The sequence below is a fragment of the Calypte anna genome, chromosome 3, assembly GCF_003957555.1.
Source record: "Calypte anna isolate BGI_N300 chromosome 3, bCalAnn1_v1.p, whole genome shotgun sequence".
In the NCBI taxonomy this organism is placed as follows: domain Eukaryota; kingdom Metazoa; phylum Chordata; class Aves; order Apodiformes; family Trochilidae; genus Calypte; species Calypte anna.
In genome coordinates this window covers 37,942,656-37,965,548 of record NC_044246.1, presented here as the reverse complement: position 1 = coordinate 37,965,548, position 22,893 = coordinate 37,942,656, and the positions used below count along the sequence as shown (strand labels likewise).

The window sequence follows — 22,893 nt, the reverse complement described above, 5'->3', positions numbered from 1 at the left end:
CCACGAGTTTGTCCATATATACTCATGTGAGGGATGAATCAAATTCATTAAGGTAATCAGCAAACCATGAAGGATCCCATTGCACTAAGACAGGGGGAAAGACTTTAGTACTGTTGGCACCACTGCAGCAGTCTGAGCACTCAGGCAGAGAGCTGGCTTCTTGACAGATAATGAGATGGTCCTTCTGCAGTCATAAGCACAGAAGTAAGAGAAGAATATGCATGAGGTAGGAATATAAGAACATATTGACACAAAGTGACCTCAGCATACTGACAGTGTCATTGTTGTCTAATTCCTTGGCAGACAGAGGAATGATAAAAAGAAAAACAAAAAAGGGTGGTTTTTTTGGTGGTTTTATGGAAGCTTTATGCTCTTCCCAAGAGCACAAGGCACTGAAACACACTCAGCCCTAAACACAGAAGATGACACTTGAAGCACTGATCTCCTAGAATACTGTAAGAGCTTCTGCTGCTACTGTAAGCCAGCTAACAGTTCTCCTTGAACTGTTTCTCCTTTCCAAGCACTGAAGAGAGATGCTGCACAGTGGAGGGAAGCTGTGCTCACTGCTATGACCCAGGTGAGCTCTGCAAGCTGGTATCATGGATAAGAAAGAAGAAGGAAATGGAAATCTGAAGAGAGATAATTTTCCCCTGGCCATTTTCAGTCCTTATCTCCATGAAGCCTGACGAGCTAAGATATTGCTGCAACTGCCTCAGAACAGTAAATGGAGCATGATGCTATCATCTCTAAATACCAAGCAAATCTCAAGGATATAGCTGAGAATCAGATCTATTATTAAACTGAGTTGCTAATGGAAAAAAAAAAAATCCACAAACATGAGATAAAAGGCTGCTTGATCTGACTGCTGCCATGGAGGCAAAGAAGCCAGACTTGATGATCTTAGGTCTTTTCCAACCTTAATGGTTCTATAATTCTATGATTCTAAGTCTCAGGGGAATTTCAGCAGGCAAGGCATTCCCTGATTGGTAGGATCTAACAGATGCTGCAATCCACCTAGAACAGCAGGGAAAACTCACTATCAGACTAGGTTATTAACAAAGTTGAACCAAATTTCTAGAGTCACAGGCAGCCATGTATAGATACCATTTCAATCTGAGCCCCACAACACCTAGCTATTGCAGAGGACAGCAAGAACATGAAACACTTCTTACCACAAAGCAACATACTTAAGAACCCCAAATCAAAAAAATCCAAACAAACAAGAATCAGAACAATAATGTATCACAGAAAAAGGACTTAGAAGACAGAAATATTGCCAGAATTTTACTTGCAGTAGTATTTGTTAAATAAGACTCCTAGGTCACGCTGGCATGCAAAACATGCCTCACAATAGAGAAAAGTAAAAAGTACAGTAATCTCATTGACCTGGGACAATGAACCCTTTCATACACAGATTTTTTGTTATGTGGCAACGGATAGAGACAGCAAGCAAAGAACATGTAAGTGCCAAATTAGTCTTCAACATTTAACAGGGAGGTTAAAAAGTTTGTTATGTGTAAAAGGTAGGGTGTGATGAAGGAATCTGGAAAGGAGAGTTTCTAACCTGGGGACTAGCAGAAACAGAGAAATAGCACACTACAAAGATGCAAGAATATGCAGAGCACAGTCCAATACTCATTTGATCAGCTTCAGAAGTTTGCCCGTTTTAGTCAGTTTCTTTTTGCATTTTCATTATATTAGGAACTCGCAGTCATTCTCTGATGTCCTATCCCGGAAGTTTGTGGCAAAAGTTCAAAATGTATGACTTCATTTTGAACTATTCTGTTTTCTACCCTTTTTCTCATTCTAGTCACTGAATATCTTATTTGCCCTTCTCTCATGATGATTTGGTTCTTTTCAATGCTAGGAGTGCTTCCAAATTTCTGTCATCTGCTAATTTAAGATATGCACTTCTAGGCCCTGCACTAAGTTTAATAATTTAGTTTGTTAGAACAGGACTGACCCCAATAAATGACATTAAACATTTCAAGAATTCAGAGCTTGGGAACAATCCTGTGCACTTATGCAAGAGATACAGTTCTAAGGAACAGAAGCAACAGAAACAACCACCTTAACCTGTCCCACACAAATGCGTGCTATGGCACACAAGAAGGAGTAGTTAAGGGCAGAAACAAATGGTGAGGAAGGAAAGATGGAGTCTTAATCAGAGCACAGTAACGAGTCCGTACAGATATTAAAATTAAATTCTAGTTTGTTTTATGTTATGAAAGAGTATATAGATGCCACTATTTCCAGCCCTAAGGCACCAATGAATCCTGCCTTCAAGGTTTTGAAATTTAGAGATGTGTAGTATAAACTTTGGGCTATTTGCAATTCATGAGAGGCATCAGCCTCTCAGTATGCTGACAGTATTTCTGTGACACTAAATCACAGAACTCTCATTCACTTCTAAATGAAGCAAGTAAACAAAAAACCTTCCAGTATTTACTTAAAGAGCACAAAATCAAGGGTGATTGCTGAAATACTGTAGCTGTGGCTTAACATTTCTAAGAGATACTGGCTTTTATTATTATTCTACAAAAATATTACAAACATTTAAAAAACATACATAGTAAGAAAACTTGTCCTGCTTCCAATATGCATTTGTATGATTCAGTAAATACTCACATGTACTTTAGGTGTGGGAGGAAGGCCATTACTAATTGGTTTCTAGAAAATAAAATTTATAAAGTATGTTTACACTCATGAGCACATATACATGAACACGCTTATTCTCTCCATCTACCACAGCATAAAAAACCCACAAGTCTAAAAAGATCTTTTTAGAATGCTGTTAAAAACACTTGATAAATAATTGAACATAATTATATTTGGATAGAAGAAAGAACCAATACTTATATGTATTAGATATAAATCTCTCCCTACAGATTTTTGAAGACAATAAATAAAGTTGTATTTCTAAACTACACTAAATGGAAGGCACTAGGTACCTACTGGGACACTACACTGTATCCAGTCCCTCATGTACTAGATCTGAAAGCCATGACTGACCTTTGACTACAGTCCCATTTTTAAGCATGACATTAGGTCAGAGACCTTCCTTCCAAGAAACACCTCCATAATTCTGTATGAGTTTGATAGCAATGTGTCTTTACTGACCACGCACCACAGACTACCAATGTAATTTTCTTTCATTCAAACCTCTACTATGATTCTCTAATACTGCCTCACTGAATGTCTGCATAGCCTATTGGCCCAAGTGGCCAAGAATGCCAAGCATTTTCACCTTACTATGCCTGAAAGAATGTTATATCCAGCCATACAAATTTTAAGCAATATTGCAGCAGTAGTTCAATATTACAAGCTACAGTAAACTATCAATCAGTACTAGGCTCACTTTCCCATACAAGTACCATCTTCTCCTGGTAAATGTAAGAATGTAAAAGAAGAAATATATTTTACAGGTAACACAGGAACTTCAAACCCAACTTCAAAAGCAGTTCAGGAAATGATACTTTCCAGAGTACTGCCAGTATTATTGGCACTTCCACAAAACAGAACAAGAATACACACAATCTTTCTGGTCTATTTCATCTTCACTTCTCACAGAAGAACAACACTTCCAACCTCATCCTTAGAACAAGCCCCCAGAGTGCAGTACCACATTACACTTAATATTCCACTCTTCCCTAAATCACATTCCCACTTTTACTGTTGCATCACAATAACAGAGTGACCACTCTGGAAGCGGTATGCTGCTTTGACCAAAAACCTTGCTTGGAAGATGAGAAAGAGATGCAGGAACATTCCCCTTCTTCAGCTAACAGCTGGATCAGATTACACATGCTGTGAAACTGCTCTCTCTCCATAGGTGCAATTTCACATGAGTATTTGTAGCTCAAGTCTGCCACTAAACCTAAGCTGCTAAACCATGAAATCCAGAGCTACAGAGACCAGCAGTCAAACAGCCTGCAGATCTGGATCCTCAATCTGTATGTCTGCATCTTTTTTCCCCTGAACATCAAAAAGCCTGTATGCCTATATCTACAATAGGAGAGAGGCTCATTTGGCACCAGCCCTAACATTAAGCTCCTTTACCAGGCCCAGTCAAATCCTCCAGTAAGCCATCAGGTGGCAGCATACTCCTTAATTTGCTTTAATAGGCATCACTCGGTACAACACTATATTCTGCAGAAGAATGCTCTCATTATATATCTTTCGAATATGTGAATACAAGCAAGTAAATATTGTACATCCATGACCCCTAGTTTCTAACGAAAATTAAATACCGACTCAGACATCAGCTTAACACTGTACCACAACTTGACTTTAAAAACTGCTTTGATTGAAAATAAAGACGACATCCATCACCATTTCTATACAAGAGCATTCCTGCTCCTTTTCATCACACATACAAGAGAGTTAAGATAATTTTAAAGTAACACATAGAAGATGAAATACCTACCAGAATTTCCTTCTTTTCTTTCCTTGAAAAATTAATGTCTCTGTCTTCATTCTGAGGTGGTGATCCTTCTCTTTCACCATTCAATTGTACAGAAGTCACCCCGTTACCTAGAAAGGTTCATATTTTAAGATGTGCTCTTCTACCTTCAGCTCAAAGAGTAGTTTAGCCTAAAACCAATTTTGAAGGGTCTAAATTTAGGGTCTAACTTAGGCCAGGACACGTTCCAATACGCTTATTTATTTCTAAAGCGTACATGTTCCCACATGTGCATATATAACCATCTATAGGCCCAGACTCAATCTCAGCCCATGGTTTTTGGTAAGTAACATAAGAAATCTGTTGTTGGTATTGAAAGGGATGCTGTCATAGTTATGCAGAAAAAAATATTTAACATAACCAAACAAAAACCTGGCTACAGCTGATGCTTCAATTACCAATTCTATATAAATAGCCTGGAGGCATTTCTTAGCAGTGGATGCTTAAGCGTTAAAGTCAAATATGTAACACATGAACTGCAGTACTAAGTATGTAGCAATGAAGAGCTAGCAAGGTATCAATTAAGGGTCATCTAGCTTGCTTAAAACAAGCCAGTCCCACACAACTCTCAAAACATCAGACTTTTAACAGAAAAACATAAAAGGAACAGCCTGAGAAAACAGTAAACATACACAGTTACCTGCAATACTACCCAATCCAATTCACTGCATATAAAATCAAACTTAAGACACTCTATCTTTGACAGTTCAAATGACAGCAGCTGATACAAAGGGCCAGACAATGAAACCTATATTCAGGAAAACTTTTTTATTCTCTATGACAATCCTGATATACATTATAAGCCTGCAGTTTAGAAAAGCAATTGTACCACCAATGGCATCAGCAGGAACTGGGTCAGTGACTTTACTGGAAGGTACATGTGACCATCTTAAGAGTTTAAACATGCTTTCTTTGTGTATTTTGGCTTTCATGCAGTTTGTTACTTGCATACTACAGAAAAATTACAGTATGCTTTAATGTGTGTATAGGTGAGGAATTAGAAATAAAATCACATTAGATTATTTAAGAAATATTTGCATTTTTTTGTGTCACTCTTATTACCTAAAGCATTATATTTCTGTGGAGGTAACCGAGGAGGTGGTGGTCTGGGTGGAACCTGAGATACAGATTTTGCTGGACTCTCTGATGTTGGGCATCTCTTGATTGTCCTTTGATTATCATTTTCAGAAGAGTTAGTTTCTTGGGGGATAAAGATGGATTTAGGCTGAAAAAGATGTAGTAAGAAGAAAAATAATGACAAAAAGATTCAAAGCATCCATGTTAGAGAAAAAAAAAAAAATCACATGTGCAGTACTTCGATCCTGGAATTTTCACCAGTAAATTGATAAAGCAACATGTTCTGCCATGCAAATTTCTTTCAAAAAACAAACTAGAAGGAAATGCATAGCAATAAGAAAAATCTTGTTATTGTTAAATGACTAATTCAAGATCACTGTCTTCAAGTCATGCATTAAACAATCACTGGGCATGTGGAAATGTCACTGGTTTTGACTCCAGATAACCTAACCAGACACTGAAGTAGAAACTATGGAACATTCAATGATACAACCAGAACTTTGTGTGAAGAATCCCAAGTAATGGATGTACCCAGAAAAGGCAACATTGTTTAGACACTTGTTGCACTAATGCTGGGTACAAAACCCTTCTCAGTTAGGCAAAGATATTTAATGCTAGAGTGTAAGTCATCAAACTTGCAGTTTTGCCTGGAGAACTCACAGACAAGAAAAATACAAGTTTTTGTCTTTTCATTTTTGCTTATATTTAGATAATTTCACTGTGAAAAGATTAACTTACTCTTCAAATGGCAGCATGCAAAACAATCTGATGCAAGCATGCCTCTGAAGATCACCATTCAGACACCAAAAGTTAGCAAACAGAGGATGTATTTGGCAGCTCTTCATTAAAAGTTACTTGGGGCACTAAATTTAACTGCGCAATTTATTCCTTCTTAAGTACCCCGATCTCCTTCTATGACAATGTGACCAGCTCAAGTGGATCAGGGGAAAGAAAGGCTGTGGATGTTGTCTATCTAGACTTCAGTAAAGCCTGTAATTCCCACAGCATTCTCTTGGGAGAAACTGGCTGCTCATGGATTCGATGTGGGCAAAATGCTGGCTGAATGCCTGGACCCAAAGAGTCATGGGGAATGGAGTTAAACCCAGCTGGTAACTGATCACAAGCATTTAGGCCAGGGCTCAGTATCTGCACCAATTCTGTTTAATTTCTTTATCAATGATCTGGACAAAGAAATCAAGTGCAAGCTCAGTAGGTTCACAGGCAGCAGCTAGTTGGGAGTGTTGATGAGCCTGAGGGTATGAAGGCCCCTCAGAGGGATCTGGAGAGGCTGGACTGATGGACCAAGGCCAGTTGTATGAGGTTTAACATGCCCAAATGTGAGGTCCTGCAATTGGATCATAAGAACCCCATGAAATGCTACAGACTTGGGGAAGAGTGGCTGGAAAGCTGCCCAGAGGAAGAGGACCTGAGAATGATGGTTGATACCTGGCTGAGTTGAGTGTGCCAAGAATGCCACCAGCATTCTGGCCTGTATTGGAAATAGTGTGGCCACAAGGGCTAGGGAAGTGACCATGCCCCTGTGTACTCAGCACTGGTGAGGTCACACCTCAAATACTGCATTCAGTTATCACTATAAAGAAGTCTGAGTCACCACTCCTGGAGGTATTTAAAACATGAAAAAGTGGGGTTTAGGAATATGGTTTAGTGGTGAACTTGGCAGTGCTAGGTTAATGGTTGGACTTGATGACTTTAAAAGTTTTTTCTAATTGAAATGATTATATGATTCTCTTCTACAATCAGAACTGCAATTAGTCAGAAACAGCACGTTCACACCACCAAATACTCCATGGTGCAAGTCCTGAAGCAGATTTGCAAGTAAGTGCTACAAACACACAGGTTAACTCCTCGGACAGACCCTTGACTTAAAAATTGATTCAAGCCTTCAAGTCACGGCTCAAGTGAGAGAACTATCAGAATAGTCACTTAGGCACCTTTGCATTTTTTCATCTATTTCATTGACCTTTTATTCTAGGCAACAGTATCCCCCTCCCTTACCTTTGGTGGTAACGGAGGTGGCACTTTAGGTTTCATAGTAGCACTATAAAGAAAAGAAACAAACCAGATCATTAATGCAGTGTAGATCTTTGAACCTCATATTGCAGTGTTCAAGAGGACACAGGATTTTATAAATGCCATACAAGTAAATATCATGAACTTGTCAAAAGCACAATTGTATCCAACTAACTGCATCATGAGTACTTCCAAACATTTTGTTATTGCTGTGCACACCACAGATACCATCAGAAAACTTAAGTATCACAGATCCTCGCTAGGGAGCACAAAGTAACGCAAATGGGTCTTTTGGAGATACACATATTGCAGAAAAAAGGGAAATGCAGAGCAGGCATAATATTTACTGTGTTGAGAGGAGAGAGATTTAGGGTGTCAGGTTTTTTAAAAGGAAATTTGTAGGTATATAGGGCAAAAGAGAGTTCAAGAAAAATCATGAATACTATTCCTTGAAATACCAAAGAATACAAAAAATCTAGCAAAACACATTTGCAATGGACAGCTAAGCCTCTTGTCTGGATTGTTTTGGGGTTTTTCTTCTTCTATTAGGTTGGGGTTATTTGTTGTTTTTTTTTTACAGAAATCTTGGGAAAAGCAACTTTTTAATACAAGAACAATCCAACAGTTTGGTTTAACAGTGTAAAATATCAGCAGGAAACAAGAAAGCTGAAGCATGAGGAGCCCCCTTCCTCTGCTTGTTCTGTGTTTCAAAGAGGATGCTGTATTTTTTTCAAAAATGCTAAATTCCTAATTTTAAAAATGTTTTTAATAATTTATGCTATCTGGTTTCCTAATATTTTTGAAAAGGAAATTATTTCCATTAAATAAATTAAAAATACATTCTTGAACAGTATTTTCCTTATTCAAATACTCTCTTCCAAAGTTTTGGGAAAATACCCAAGCAGTAAGTTATCTTGTTTTCTGGTTTACACATCAACAACTTGTCTGCATTGCTTCATTCTTCCCAGGAGTTTCTGCCTTGGTATCTAATCAGTTATTTTCATTTCAGAGAAGCTAGAAGGGGACTTCTGAGAAAGGGTTACCCTGTGCCATGCATTTCAGCTGCTACGGTGGTAGAAATTCTCTTCATACATGAGACCAAGCTTAAGTCTCAGTCATGTGTGTCCCAGCTCCATTTGTTTTTTTTTCATATTCTTCCCTGCATGTCAGACAGCCATCAGTATTACTGGGCAGACAAATAAATTAAAAAAAAGAAAAAAAAAAAGCCAATGATTTGGTATAAATGTGGCAGGTGTCTGTACAAAGGACAACAGCAAGGTTTATGAGCAGTTTGTCATCAGTGATCACAAAGGGCAGTGCCCCAATAATTTCTGCTTTCCCAGCCTTGATAACCAGGAAGTTCAAACATCATCAGCTTTGATGTATATGGGAGGAAATGAAATATCAAAACAATGAAAATTATTAAATGGAGATAATTTTATATTGTTCCCTGAAGAGTGTGGCTCTCTGCTGCTACGTATCACCCAGCTTCAGTTATGCAGTGGCATCAGTTTGGACTGGAAGATGTACAGCTGCTTCACTGGTTTAGTTGTGGATCTATGGGCAGAAGTGACCAATGTCACATGTACTCTTCAATTACATCTCCACCTCCCAGAACATAAACCAAACAAAAGCCATGAATCTTCAGTTGGCTCCAGAGAACGATAATCAGAGACTGAACTTATGAATCAATATATTGCAACAGAGCTTTGGGCTCAGACACCAACAGGAAAGGCACATATGCAGAATCTGTCTGATCCATGGTTGAGGCATTCAAGGCTAAGCCCTGTGCTTACAGGAAATTAAATTCTCTGGTCCTTTCTGTAGGGCAAGAGTACTAAGGATGAAATATGGGGAAGAACCAAAAAAGACTTCTGGGTAGACCACTGGTTAATATCCTTAGGCTCAGATTAACTGGAACCTCTCCCGAAGCTATCAAGTTGTTTCTTGCCTGACCTGAAAACAAAAATCCACAGAAACACAACAGCCAACAGGAGCAACTAAAGACAATGCTGTTTGAAAGTTCTGATGGAGCTTGTGCAAGAAACAAGGCTCTCAAAACACTGCACAATGTATCAGTGCAAACACTTCAGAACAGCAGGGATCAAGAGGTTATAAGCACTGAAACACGACTGAAGTTGATGATACCAACTGCAAACAGAGCAAGTAGGAGGGAAAAGAGAATCATTAAGCAAAAATGGACAGACACAGAACTGTACACAAAAAACATCCCAGAGATTAGTACCTATGAGGAAACAAGCTGAAGACCATCAAAGTGAAGCTGGCAGTATGGAGCTATAGGTGACCTTTACATCGTACAGTGCAGGAAACCTGAGTTATCATTACCAAGGTCTACCCAGCTATGAACAAAGTAGGTTTTCAGCTTGGTCCAAATGTAGGGGAGCAAATAAATGAATGAGACAAGACACAGGAGCTTCATATTATTGATGAACTGCATAATTAATCATGCCTTTTGGCAACTGCATAATAACGAAATTTGAAGAATTTCGTAAGGAATTAGCCTGCTAAAAACTGACTAAAAAAGTGTTTCTTCTCTAGTATCACTGGTGCCAAACAGCAAAAACATACTTGTATTTTTAGCAGTTAATTATTAAACAACAAACGTTTAATGTACATCACCTGTATGACATGAGACATTATCAGTAGCTTTACCCTTCTTGAAGGTGCCTGTCCCTCACATTCTGTACTAACCACTGCTTTTGTTACAAAAGAACAGCAGTAAAATAACCAAAAAAAAAAAAAAGAAATATTTGATTCTCTGTAAGAGACAGATGCCAACAGCAGATAAGGCATGTTTTACAAGTTTATGGTATGAAGCAACAGCTTTCAAAATTATCTATTAACAGAAAAGTAAACAAAAATTCTGTCTCAGTGGCAGCCTTCCTTTTGATCCTCACATCAGATTCATTTAGGAATGTAATTTCTGCACACTGGCTGTGGATTTTAAACTATTTCAGCTCTCATCTATCAATCAAAAAAAGTCCAAGAATAATTATACCAGTGACTTTAGAGTGAGAACAATTATTGAACACATGCTTACTGATACTGCCTTTGTACTCATGTAGCATTGTTCTCTGGTAAGAGAGCCCTGGTCTATTCCAAAATGAAACACCCCTAACAAACATTCTGCTAGCTGAGAATGTGGACTACACAAACTCAGCCATCTAGAGAAGACATTTCTGTATGTATTATATATATATTTAATGAGCTCTATTTTAATATACAGACATTAGTTCTAACGAAGACACCACAAATTGAGTCAGATGGCTTAGTGTAACTCTGACAAGATTGTGTTCAATAACAGAAGATAAAAGGACAACTGTATCAAGCGAGGAACAAGATTTTTTTACCACAAGTTTAACAGAAGATTAAGAAAACTTCTGGCAATGCAGTCAAGGAACAACATTTTAATTATTTAAAAATTCTATAAAAGAAAAATATTTTTGGACTAATAGAGACAAAACAAGATTTAACTATTTTTAATTTTTCATCTATTCAAGAACAAACTTCTACATGCATACATTTATTTTTACAAGAAGAAAGGACTTACTGTTTTGCATCATCATCTGCATCATCATCATCTTCTAAATGTGCCACATGTCCCCTAAAAAAATGAACAAGGTACTATGGCTGAGTGGGCTTTATTAAAATTACCTTGGCTGATATGAAAAAAGGCTGAGCTTAAGGGCTACTCTCTCTTTTACAGCATTTTACTGTCTTTAAGCTTTATAACATTACTATTATTCTTTAAAGTACAGCTGCAATCCACACAACTATGCCTCAAATCCTCTCAGCAAGTATAGGGATAAACAAGAACTAATAGTGAAAGACATAGGAAATCAGCGTACGAACAACACTGAAACACGTAAGAGGGGGAAATAAAAAAGAGAATAGAATTACCGCTGATGCAGTTCTTCTTCAACTGATTTTAAGAGACTCCTTCAACATTAAATAAGAATAAGAACACAGTTTAATTGTGGCACACAAATTTAATTACCAAAAGCCAGGGCAAAGGTTCCTATAATTCTATCATTAAATAATATAAAGCATGTCATTTCAGGAGGCTTTCAGAACACACATCAAACAACCACATACAAAGAAAAAAAAATGCAGCTATGCTTATTATTTTTTCACACAACACACTTCCATTTGCATCTATTAACATATTGTAATTAAGTACAGCAGTGCTTGTTCCTTGTATTGTAAAACAAGGACTATCTTAGCTTGATCCAATTTAAAACAAATCCACACCATCCAAGAAAATTATCATCATCATAAAAAAAAAAAATCCCATTGAGAAGAGGTTTAAACTATTATTGGAATAAATTCCCTTTTCCCTAGTTAATTTTTCTAGCATTCTGAGCTTCATTTTTGTGTCTTTGTCTGAAAACACAGACAGAGAGGAATAGCGGGCTAAACCCAGGGATGAGAAACAACAGAATTTAAGATGATGTCAATATTTCTATCCTCCCCAGAAAAAAAGATACCATAAAAGTATCACGTTCAACACTTAGATTTTCTGCATTTCTTTAAATATGATGTAATTTAGGAAAGGAAATCTAGGCATCCTAATTCTGATATGCATAAATGTACATTAAGAAATTTGGTGGAAAGGAATAAATTATATAGGAAAGCTGGGGAGGGGCTTTTCACCAGAGAGGGCAGTGATAGGAAAAGAAGTAATGATTTTAAACTGAAAGAGAGTAGATTTAGGTTAGATTTCAGAAATAAATTCTTCCTCATGAGGGTAATAAGATATTGGAGGTTGCTGATGCCTGCCCTGCTGGTGTTCAAGGCCAGGCTAGATGAGGCCTTGTGCAACCTGTTCTAGTGGGAGGTGTCCCTGCCCATGCAAGGGGGTTGGATCTTGGCAATCTTTAAAGTCCATTCCAACCCAAACCATTCTATGATTCTATGATATGGAAAAGATTTAATATGATTAACACAACAAAATTATTAAATGCCTGAACATGAAGTTAAATGACTTTGCTAAGATGGGTAAGATTTTGTTTTTTAAAGCACACCAAGATAACAGCTCTTAAAAGGAAGTTTATAGCATCATAGAGACATATATAATTGTAATTACTACTATTCTAAAAATACTGTGATTTTTGTCTTCTATATTATATGCCCAAGCTTAAAATATGTCCATTTCAGCTATTGTGCTTAACCCACATTTGTTATTAAAACAATCTTGAATTAAAGACAAAAGCCATTGCTTACTCACTTATTTGCACCCAAGAAGTAGCCACACTGAGGACCATGACCATATTCTAGCTGTAGATCCTACAAATATAAGAGGACAAATCTTTAAGATGAACAGGTGAACATCAAACACTTACCTTGTGTCATGCTGCTGTTATCCCCTCTGCCACAACTGAGCTAACAAATGAGTTAATTCCTCTGGTCTTCCTGACTCCTAACACTACCCTCAGACTCACTCACTTTTCTCTCGATTCCTTTCAAAATACTAATCTTACATCTTTTCCTTGGACAAACAGATCCTTTGCTCAAATAAAGTTGGCTACAAAAAAGGAAACATAAATAAATAAGAAAACATCAATAAATAAATGAAGAAGGAAAAAAGCAAACAAAGCAAGAAATAAAGCAAGCAAGAAAAAAGGGACTTTGTGATCTACCAGACCACACAGAGAAGCCAGTCCTCACTGGCACATTATCATACTAATTTCAGAATTTCAGTTCTGGCAGGGAGCCTGAAATGCCTTTAGCACATGGGAACACTAAAGAAGAAATACATATTGTAAGGATAACTATTTATGTTCTCATGTACACTTTAAAATATCATCTTTGATACCAAAAAGAAAAATACATTATTAACAGCATATTCAAGCACTCAAGCAATCATGAAGTGTGGGCTATTTAGAAAAAAATGTGGCAATAGGCCTTCAACATTATTATTCAATAGATGCCATAAAGAATTCCAATTTAATGCATTAATGGGAATATAGGGACGATACTGAAGCACCATCAAATCTGCATCTGCCGGAAGGATAATGCTATAATTACAGGACATTTATTTTCCTCAGGTGCATCAGAACAGAAAAAAACTGAGAATAAATTTGGTCCCACAATACTGAGTGGGTTATTGATCACCCATGCTAGTGATAAATGGCACTAAACTGCTCCTTTCCAGGAAACATTTTAAAGACCCCCAAATATCTTATGTGAAACTTTCATCCGCAGCCCATATCAAAAGCATGCCACCCTTCAGAAAGATGCCCAGGCATCCAAGCTATAAGAGCAACAAGCTTGGATTATATGGTCACAACTCATGGGGCTGGTATTTCAAAAGGGCATTTGTAAAAATTATAGGAAAGAGTCCCACACTAGATTTGCCACTGTTCCAATCTGATGAAGCAGAAACCACTGCAGTTTTCAGTTCCAGACCAAAGGAAAATCACTTTAATACAAAGCTATGTACTTTTTCTTTTCCACTCAGCAAGGAATTTCAAGTTGTTAGCTACACCCTTAATTCTGCTCTATAAAGCTAAGAAGTTGCTTCCACGTGGGTGTTTCTACCACAGCTGAGAGTTGCATTTAATTGCTTGAGTTTCTCTATATTCCCAAGACAAGTGAGATATTGTGGAAAAAACAGTATGTAACCTATAATTATTTGATGTGAAAGAATGAACAGATCAGAGGGTTGAATAAAAATCACAAAGGCAATCCTGATGCTGGCATTTTGTAAACCATAAAGAGAGTTATTTTTCAATCCTCATACCTACTTTATTACATGTCTTTTTCTGTAATTAAATGAAGAAAACCCCAAGCCCCATCCACTTCTATGAATCTGACTCACAAAGGCAATCTAATTTCCCCTTCAGACATCTGTAAGCTCAAAAATTGGGTGACAGGAAAGAAGGGATCACACATGTCCCTGGCCAGCAGGGGAGGAAGGCTCACTTCTCCCCAGCAACATGTCCCAGGCTCTGCAAAGTAGCAGGTGGAAGGGGTCAGGCCTTATTCAAGGGTATCTTTGTTCCCTTCTGCTATCCTTACCTTCCTTCTTCACAGCTTCACCCTCCTTCTATGCCCCAATCCTGACTCCTCCTGCTTCTTACTCCAAACAAGCTCAGCAAGTCTCTTTCCCTCAGGAAAGGCTATCCTAAGCAATTTCAGTCTTTTCATCACTTCAAGCATCTGTCACCTTATACAGGCAACTCCTTTCTGCTGGTCCTCACCACCAGCTGAAGTACTCCAATCCACCACAAAGAAACACAGTTTTAACTTTCTTACACTGAGTACTTACATTCCTTTTATGCCAACTCAAAACTTTCCACGTGTAAGTATGTTTTTTTTTTTTAGGGCTCAGCCTCTAGAGCAGAAAATAAAAAGACTGAAAGCATGTCACCAGACTCACAAACAAGGAGGTTAAACAGGTTGTGTGAGTCCAGGAGTATCCTAAGATTAAGAGGATGCCAGAACAAAGACTGGGAGGCTGTTGAGAAAAATAACCCCAGATCAGTATAATGAAATCTGAGATTTTCACCTTGAAGTGAAAAGTCTTTTGTCTACATATTCCAAAATCACATTAATCGGAAGTGGGAAACAAAGACCTTATGCTGGGCAGAGTCAAAATATATCTGCCCCTTTTAATTTCCACACTGCCATGGCTATATTCATTTACAGGAAATGACAGGAAACTTGCTAAGAGAAAATAAGCTAAACCCCATAATACTTAAGCCTTCATCTGTCACCAGACTTTTTAAGCCTTGCTGAAATTTTCTTTATGGAAAATGACATCTGCCAGAATTAGTTCCATTGAAAAGCTTTAAAAGCACAAAACCTAGTTTTTTAATTCAGTTTACTATTGTGCTGCCTGTTAGTGTTTATTTAAATATGATTCTAGTTCGATATATATTTTTTGTCTTAATTAGCTTGCTACTGTTTTTCTAAGCCCTTTAAATACTGCTGGTTTTCACTTCAAATGTGAAGTAATCCATTGCTAGGGAAATTCTCTTCCACATGCTCTTGATAGATACTGAGAGGTAGAGAGCTTTCAAAAAGTGCAACACATTTTTTCCTTGTACTGTCTATTCCAAATATATCCAGAAGTTATAATTTTATAAAACTTCCAGCTACACATTTGTACAAAAATATCAAAATATACTGTATGTAGCCTGCAAAGCCTCCACCAAGCTGTTATATTTTATCAGAATGACCAGTGTAACTAGATTATTTTTCAAGCCAAACATAAAGGTATTTTTCAACAAAACAGAAGTCTTAGCAGTTATAGCTTCCCACTGGGAAGAACAGATTAGCATTAATTACTAAATGATGCAACAGTTGGCTTAATAAAATCTGTTCTTTCTCCTGCATCCCTAAAGTAACCCAACAGGTTCATGAATCTAAATTAATATTTTCATTTGACATACCTACACTGCCGATTAGTCGAATTCTTTTTAGATCAGACAACATTCACATGGAACATATCTCAGTGACTAGACATATTTTCCAAGAGAATCTTGAGATCCACAGCTAGCAGGAACGAGATGAGGTCAACAGCCTTGATGTTAAATCAAAGATGCAACCCCATGTTATTCTGCATTCAGTCTCAGATTAGCAATAACCCACCCCTGAACCAACACAAATGTGGAAGACAGAGTGCTATCTGCTGGCAATGATGGCTTTGGAAGAAAAGGAACAAATACCAGTTCATTTCAACAGCCTAGGAAATCTTATATTAAGAAGTCATGCAGAAAGGCAAATCACACCTTCAGATAAATCACATGTGCAAAGTACTCAATGATTAAAAACAGCATACAGTTTTCCTCAGAGGAAAGACAAATTTGTTGGTATGGCCATGCTATGAAACAAATTCCCCACGAATTATCAAGTCTACAATATCTTATGCAGCTTAGATTTCAAAAACTGCTATTTATTTTCTGCAAAATTTAACGACAAATTATTTGTTGCTGCAACTCTAACAGTCTTATGCTCCTAATTCATTCTGTATAGCTGAGCTGTACTGGAAATCTATTTTTAGGTGTTCAGTGCTTCAAAAACCAAAACTGAATGTATACAGTCAACCAGCAATTCACAGTTACTTCCTACATTTGCTGTTCCTGAAGTCTAGTGAGAATAGCATCATTTGATGTGACAAAATTGACTTTAAATCCACAATCCTGGGGATGCAACTCTGAATTTCAAAGAATACAGATCACCTCTGGACTACTAACATATCAGGCAGAAGGGACATACACATCTCTATCAGTAAAATGATTAAGCAGTTCCTATCACATTGCTTCATAAAAGAGGATGTTAATTTTAAAAGAAGCTTAATATTATCTAATTCATATGCTATATTTAAACACCTTTATTTCATTAGATAGTGTTTTTTAAATTTTATTTAGATAGCTTAAATCATCAGAAATACCAAACTATATGTATTTCTAAACGTGCTAAATATAATTCTCCCCTGGTGATTGACTGAGGTTTTGCTGTGCATTACTGCTACTCAACCACTGCTCCCCTCTTCACCTTCAGTTCTCTTTGTGTTTTGCCTGTTAATGTCCACTTGGCACCAGCAAAACTATTTCATACCTATATAATTGAACATTACTACCCCAACTTGCTATGGGAAGGCCTCAGCACAACAGGCAATTGCACACACCATTTTAAAAATGCCCCCTAGCAATAAAATTTAACATCTCACTTAACTACTCTTGCCAAGGCAGAAATATGCAAAAGATAAAGGGAAGGAAAAGAAAGCAGAAACAATATTCTAAACCCTTAGGCACATACTTTCCCCCCCCATTTCCACTAATTTTCTTCTGACTGTAAGAACTACATATCATTTCATTACCTAAAGCTGAACAAAGTATAGGCTTCTGGGCAAAGTTATCTATAATCTATGTTGACTTTTTATTCTGTCTTTTCCTACCAATAATTTAGTTTTTCTGCCACAACTAGTTAGCTAACACAGAATAGCTGTGTTGAAACACTGCATCCCTAAAACCAGGTGTTACTAAAAACTACTGCAAACTATTAGAATATATGTATAAGCCAAGACAAAACCCAATGACTAAATTATTTACATAGAACCAAACGTATAAATTCATCTGGCAAATCAGTGCAGACTGCATGCTAACTGCAATCCTCTGACTTCTTGTTAAAGAAGTCTAAAATAAACGCTAAGTTCATAACTGTAGGTTGGAACCTGAGATATCAAATCCCAGTTCAGTTCAACTTTTCCGTCACTTTCTAAAACAGCAGAAATGAAAATTCTTCACCGCATTGAATATTCCAAGCTACATTTAAAAAGTCTAATGCAGTAACATTCCATTTTTCAGTGCAAAGAAACAAACAAACAGACAGACTCTGCTATAGTGTTGTAAATCAGTATGATGCAGACTAGAACCAGGTGGTGCTGAGGCAGCTGGAAAACAATATTGTGAACTACTCTCTAACATAAAAAACCCCACCAAAACAATGAAAAAACAAAAACAAAAAAAAGAGCGAGTTGCTCGTCAGGGAAGCCTCAGCAAACTGAAGGAGTAGGCACCAAAACCCCATAGGGTTTAACATAACCAACTGAGAAGTCCTGCAGCTAGGACAATCCAACCACACATACAACAAGAGGCTGAGGACAAGCTGACTGGGGGCAGGAAGGTCAACTCTGAAGAAAAGGGTTTTGGAGTCTCAGCAGACAAAAAAGGGACGGTGATCAGAAGCACACACTTGTGGTATAAGTGGCCAACCATAGTGAAGCCAGAGGGTGTTACCCCCTGTATCTGGCACTTGGAAGATCACATCTGCATGTGGTGTCCAGTTCTGGGCTTCCCAGGACAGAGACACTGACAGATTGGAGGGAAGCCAGTAGAAGGCCATTTAAGATTGTTCAAATGATGAAGCAAAGGGCACAACAGGAAAGGCTGAAAGAAAAGAGCTTTTGTAGCCTGGAGAAAGTAATTGCTGCCTTCAGCTATTCCACAGGAAACTGTAGAGAAGACAAAGCTCAGATGCACAGTGGAAGAACAAGAGGCAACAGGCACAAATGTCAGCAATACAAACTTCGGCCATAAAGAACCAACTCCTCCCCATGGGAGACCTGGGACAGGGTCTAGAGATGCTCAGTTGTCTCCATCCTGAAAAGGATTCAAACTTCAACTCAACAAGCCCATCGTTATACCTGCATCTATCTTGGAAGCTGCCCCTTTTTTAAACAGGAGTAAGCTTGAGATCTCCAGGTGTTCATTCCCACCTCACTTTTTTTTGGGAATTCTCTGACAGCATTTATAACTTAAAGTATGAATCTTAGTCTAGAACTGGAATTATGTTTCAACTCATTATGGGAAGAAAGCTTTATTTCCACAATATTTTATTGCAGATCAGCATAATGTGAAGGAAAATACTTTTATTTGGTCAACCTTGGTGCCAGAGAAGGTCATGGAACGGATAATCTCAAGAGCCATTATAGATCAGTTAAAGGTCAACCAGACACCCAGGCCCAGTCAACATGGGTTCACAGAAGGCAGATCCTGCTTGACAAACTACATCTCATTCTATGACAAGGCGACCTGCTTAGAGGATGAGGGAAATGCTGTTGATGTGTTCTACCTGGACTTCACAAAAGCCTTTGACACTGTCTCCCAAAATATCCTCATGGAAAAGCTGGCTGCCCATGGCTTGGATGGGCATATACTCTGCTGGATAAAACATTGGCTGGAAGGCTAAGCCCAAAGAGTTGCGCTCAATGGTCAATCCAGTTGTCAGCCAGACACGAGTGGTGTCTCCCAGGGCTCAGTGCTGGGGTCACTCCTCTTTAACATCTTTATTAATGATCTTGATGAGAGGATTGAATGTACCCTCAGTAAGTTAGCAGATGACACCAAGTTGTTGATCTGCTGGATGGTAGAAGGGCTTTACAGAGGGACCTGGACAGACTGGATGGTTGGGCTGAGACCAACTGTATGAAATTCAATAAGGCCAAGTGCTGGCTTCTGCATTTTGGTCACAACCCCAGGCAACACTATAGGCTTGGAGATGAGTGGCTGGAAAGCTGCTGGGAAAAAAAGGACCTTGGTATATTGATTGACAGTCAGCTGAATACGAGCCAGCAATGTGCCCAAGTGTCCAAGAAGGCCAATGGCATTCTGTCTTGTATCAGAAATTGTGTGACCAGCAGGACTCGGGAAGTGATCCTGCCCTTGTACTCGGCACTGGTGAGGCCCCACCTCAAGTACTGTGTTCAGTTTTGGGCACCTCAACACAAAAAGGACAATGAGGTGTTGGGAGCAGGTCCAAAAAAGGGCAACAACGCTGGTGAAGAGTTTGGAAAACTGTAGGAAAATCCCTTATGAGGAGAGACTGAGGGTATTGGGGCTGTTTAGTCTAGGAAAACAGTCTGAGGGGAGACTTTATCACTCCTTACAAATATCTGAAAGAAGGTTGTAGTGAGAGTGGGGTTGTTCTCTTCTCACTGGTGACAGATGACAGGACAAGAGAAAATGGCTTCAAGTTGCATCAGGAGAGATTTAGGTTGGATATCAGGAGAAACTTCTTTACAGAAAAGGTTGTTAAGCACTGAAACAGGCTCCCCAGGGAGGTACTTGAGTCTCCACCCATGAATGTGTTTAAAAATTGCCTGAATGTGGTGCTTGGGGACATGGTTTAGTGGCTGATCATCAGGAATATGGTAATAGGGGTTATGACTAGGCTGGACTCAATGAAATTGAAGGTCTTTTCCAGTCTGAGCAGTTCTACGATTTATGACCTTTTCTTCTGAATCAGAACAACAGTGAGCTCTGTTTCTCAAGAACAGGGCTTCGGACAATAAGACAAATTCTCATAGATTCCCCTTGGCAGATCCCACTATTCCTAAGTACAAAACATCATCTCTGAGGTGGATGCAGTTACAGATACAGCAACAGTTCTGCAGAAGGTGGGTTTAACATCCCTTGCTCCTGGCTTCTCTTCAGCCTGTGCATCTCCCTCCACCATACTGACATAGCCATTTGCAATGCCACACATGGAACTTGAATGGGTAACTCATCTGCTGGGGAAAATAACCTGAAAGAAGCTGCATGTTTTTCCTCAGGATGTCATCTACTTGAGTCTACTTCTGATCATATGCTTACTTACAGCAAAAACATTTCAACTGATAAAAATTCAGTCCTGCTATATCCACTCATGTAGATTCCTGAGACTATCATTGTGGTGGCTGCAGATGAACAGCCATACATTTAGTTAGCCATTGGATTTTCAGGTGCTTCTCCAAGAATCAACAGCAGGACACTTAAAACCAATGTTCTAGAACAACAGTGTACATATTACAATTACAGTGTACATATTACAATTACTTTGATTTACACTATTTCCTGGGCTCGCTGCAAATGCAATACTCAGCTCTTCCACTTACAATTCTGTACTCAAACAACTGCTTTTAATGTACATAGAAAGACTGTGGAAAATATGGGAGAAGAGTTTGTTTGAAATCTACCCTATGTAAAGTGTAATATGCACATAAGAATACACTTTTTTGAGTCCAGCATAGCTCTGCTGCTCCTGAGGCAAAGGAGATTGTCAGAAAACAGCTGCCAAAACACGGCACAATAACCAGAACAGGAACATGAACTTGAAACATGCAAGAAGAAAATCTCAGGCTACAGGAAGGTACCCAACTAAGTTCCTGAGAAGCTTGTTCTTATTGTCTAGTTGCAGAAAAAGTAAAAAATAATTATCTTGAAAAAGGTAGAGACTGAATTTTTCCTACAAACAAAAACTATACTGAATTCCTCCATTCTTCCAGCACATCCAGGTAACCTGTTTCAGGCTCACAGAGGCACAGGGAGCATGAGAAGGAAAAGAAAAGTACTTATTTTTAAGGGCAACCACATCATAGGTGTCAAATTTTTAAGAGGTGCACACTTGGCTGCCCAAAATATGCCTCAATTTCTGATTTTTGTTTTTTGTTAGGATTTAAGAGACACATTGCTCAGCAAGAGAGTCTTACTGGAAAAATCTCACAGATGGGTGAAGCACTAGCACCAATCAGAATTCTTCTCTTTGATTCACAATGAGCACAAGAGGTTGTGAAGAAAGCAGTAAAACACCAAAAGTGTTGTTGATAGACATAAAAAACCCCCTCATGACTGTGAAAACAATAGTACTTTTTCAGCTTTATAATGGTAGTAGTTTTTGAAGAGTGTACTGAACAGCATAGGGAAAAAGAAGGATGAGAGAGGACAGTCCAGATAGGAGAGATGTTCTCATTCATCCCACAGATGAAGCTAGTAAGATATGTGACAACATATCTGAAAGTAACTGTAAAAAGACAGATTTTAAAAAGCATTAAACTGAAAAGACAGAACCAAAAGCAATCCAAACAAAAAAAAAAAAACAAAACCACATTTGCAAATGCACAGGATGGAGGTGTTCCCACTGCATACACACAAATAGAAGATACTGATCTCAAAACAATTTGTGGAACATGTTTATAATCAAGCTATATAGGAAGTTCCTTCCAAGGAAGGGGAAGATAGTCTAAGCTCTCAGTAATTATGGTACCGGCAGATTCAAGTCATACCATGACAATGGATGCCAAAACAAGCAATATAATCCAAACCAAAAAACATTTCATGAGAGCACAAAGCATGATATTCCCAAACCTCAGTGCACTTACAGTAAGCATCTCGCAAATCAAAGAAAACCAGCAGAATACTGCTTCATATTTTTTCATGTTTTTTCATTTTTTTTCAACTATATATGGAGATGTCCAAGAGATGTCCATACTACTTTTCTAACTACATAGTGTATAGACTAGAGAAATAAGGAAACTCTCTTTCAAGCACAGCTTCTACCCTGCAATGCTAACAAAGAAATTTTTTAGCAGTGTAAGTAAATTTGGAAAATGTAGACAATAAAAAATGTCAAATACCACTGAAAAAAACTTACGACTCCGATTTCTGTTATTTGTATTAAGTGTATATTAATTCTGTAACATTCAATCTGTCTTGACCATTCAAAGATTTACATTTATAGAAATTGGTTATTTTGGATGTGGCTATTTCAAGGAATTCCCAGACAACATATGTAGATAGTGTCTCTTCTATTTTTAATCAGCCTCAAAAATATTACCAAGCTATGCATTGCAAATAAAGAAATTAGTGCATAACACTGACCCCCTTCTATAGAAGTCATTCAACTAAATATGAATACAGGTTAAATACTTTCAATATTGTACATACTAAGAAGTGCTCCCTACATTACAGAAATACACATATGAACTAAACCTTATATTTACATAGATGAAAACACCAGTACAACAGGACAAAATATGA

General features: G+C 38.0%; 1 protein-coding gene across 2 annotated transcripts in view; it reads right to left on the bottom strand.

Annotated features, from left to right (window-relative positions):
• The window catches only part of MAP4K3 (mitogen-activated protein kinase kinase kinase kinase 3), an 83,637-nt gene that overhangs the window by 23,644 nt on the left and 37,100 nt on the right, over positions 1 to 22,893 (bottom strand). For both annotated transcript variants that reach the window (XM_030447153.1, XM_030447152.1), the window contains 7 exons: positions 12,819 to 12,877; positions 11,492 to 11,530; positions 11,142 to 11,195; positions 7,556 to 7,598; positions 5,525 to 5,687; positions 4,427 to 4,533; positions 2,629 to 2,670 (listed from right to left, as the gene is read on the bottom strand). In XM_030447153.1, coding sequence (XP_030303013.1) covers positions 2,629 to 2,670; positions 4,427 to 4,533; positions 5,525 to 5,687; positions 7,556 to 7,598; positions 11,142 to 11,195; positions 11,492 to 11,530; positions 12,819 to 12,877 — 507 coding nt within the window. The remainder of the gene's footprint in view (positions 1 to 2,628; positions 2,671 to 4,426; positions 4,534 to 5,524; positions 5,688 to 7,555; positions 7,599 to 11,141; positions 11,196 to 11,491; positions 11,531 to 12,818; positions 12,878 to 22,893) is intronic.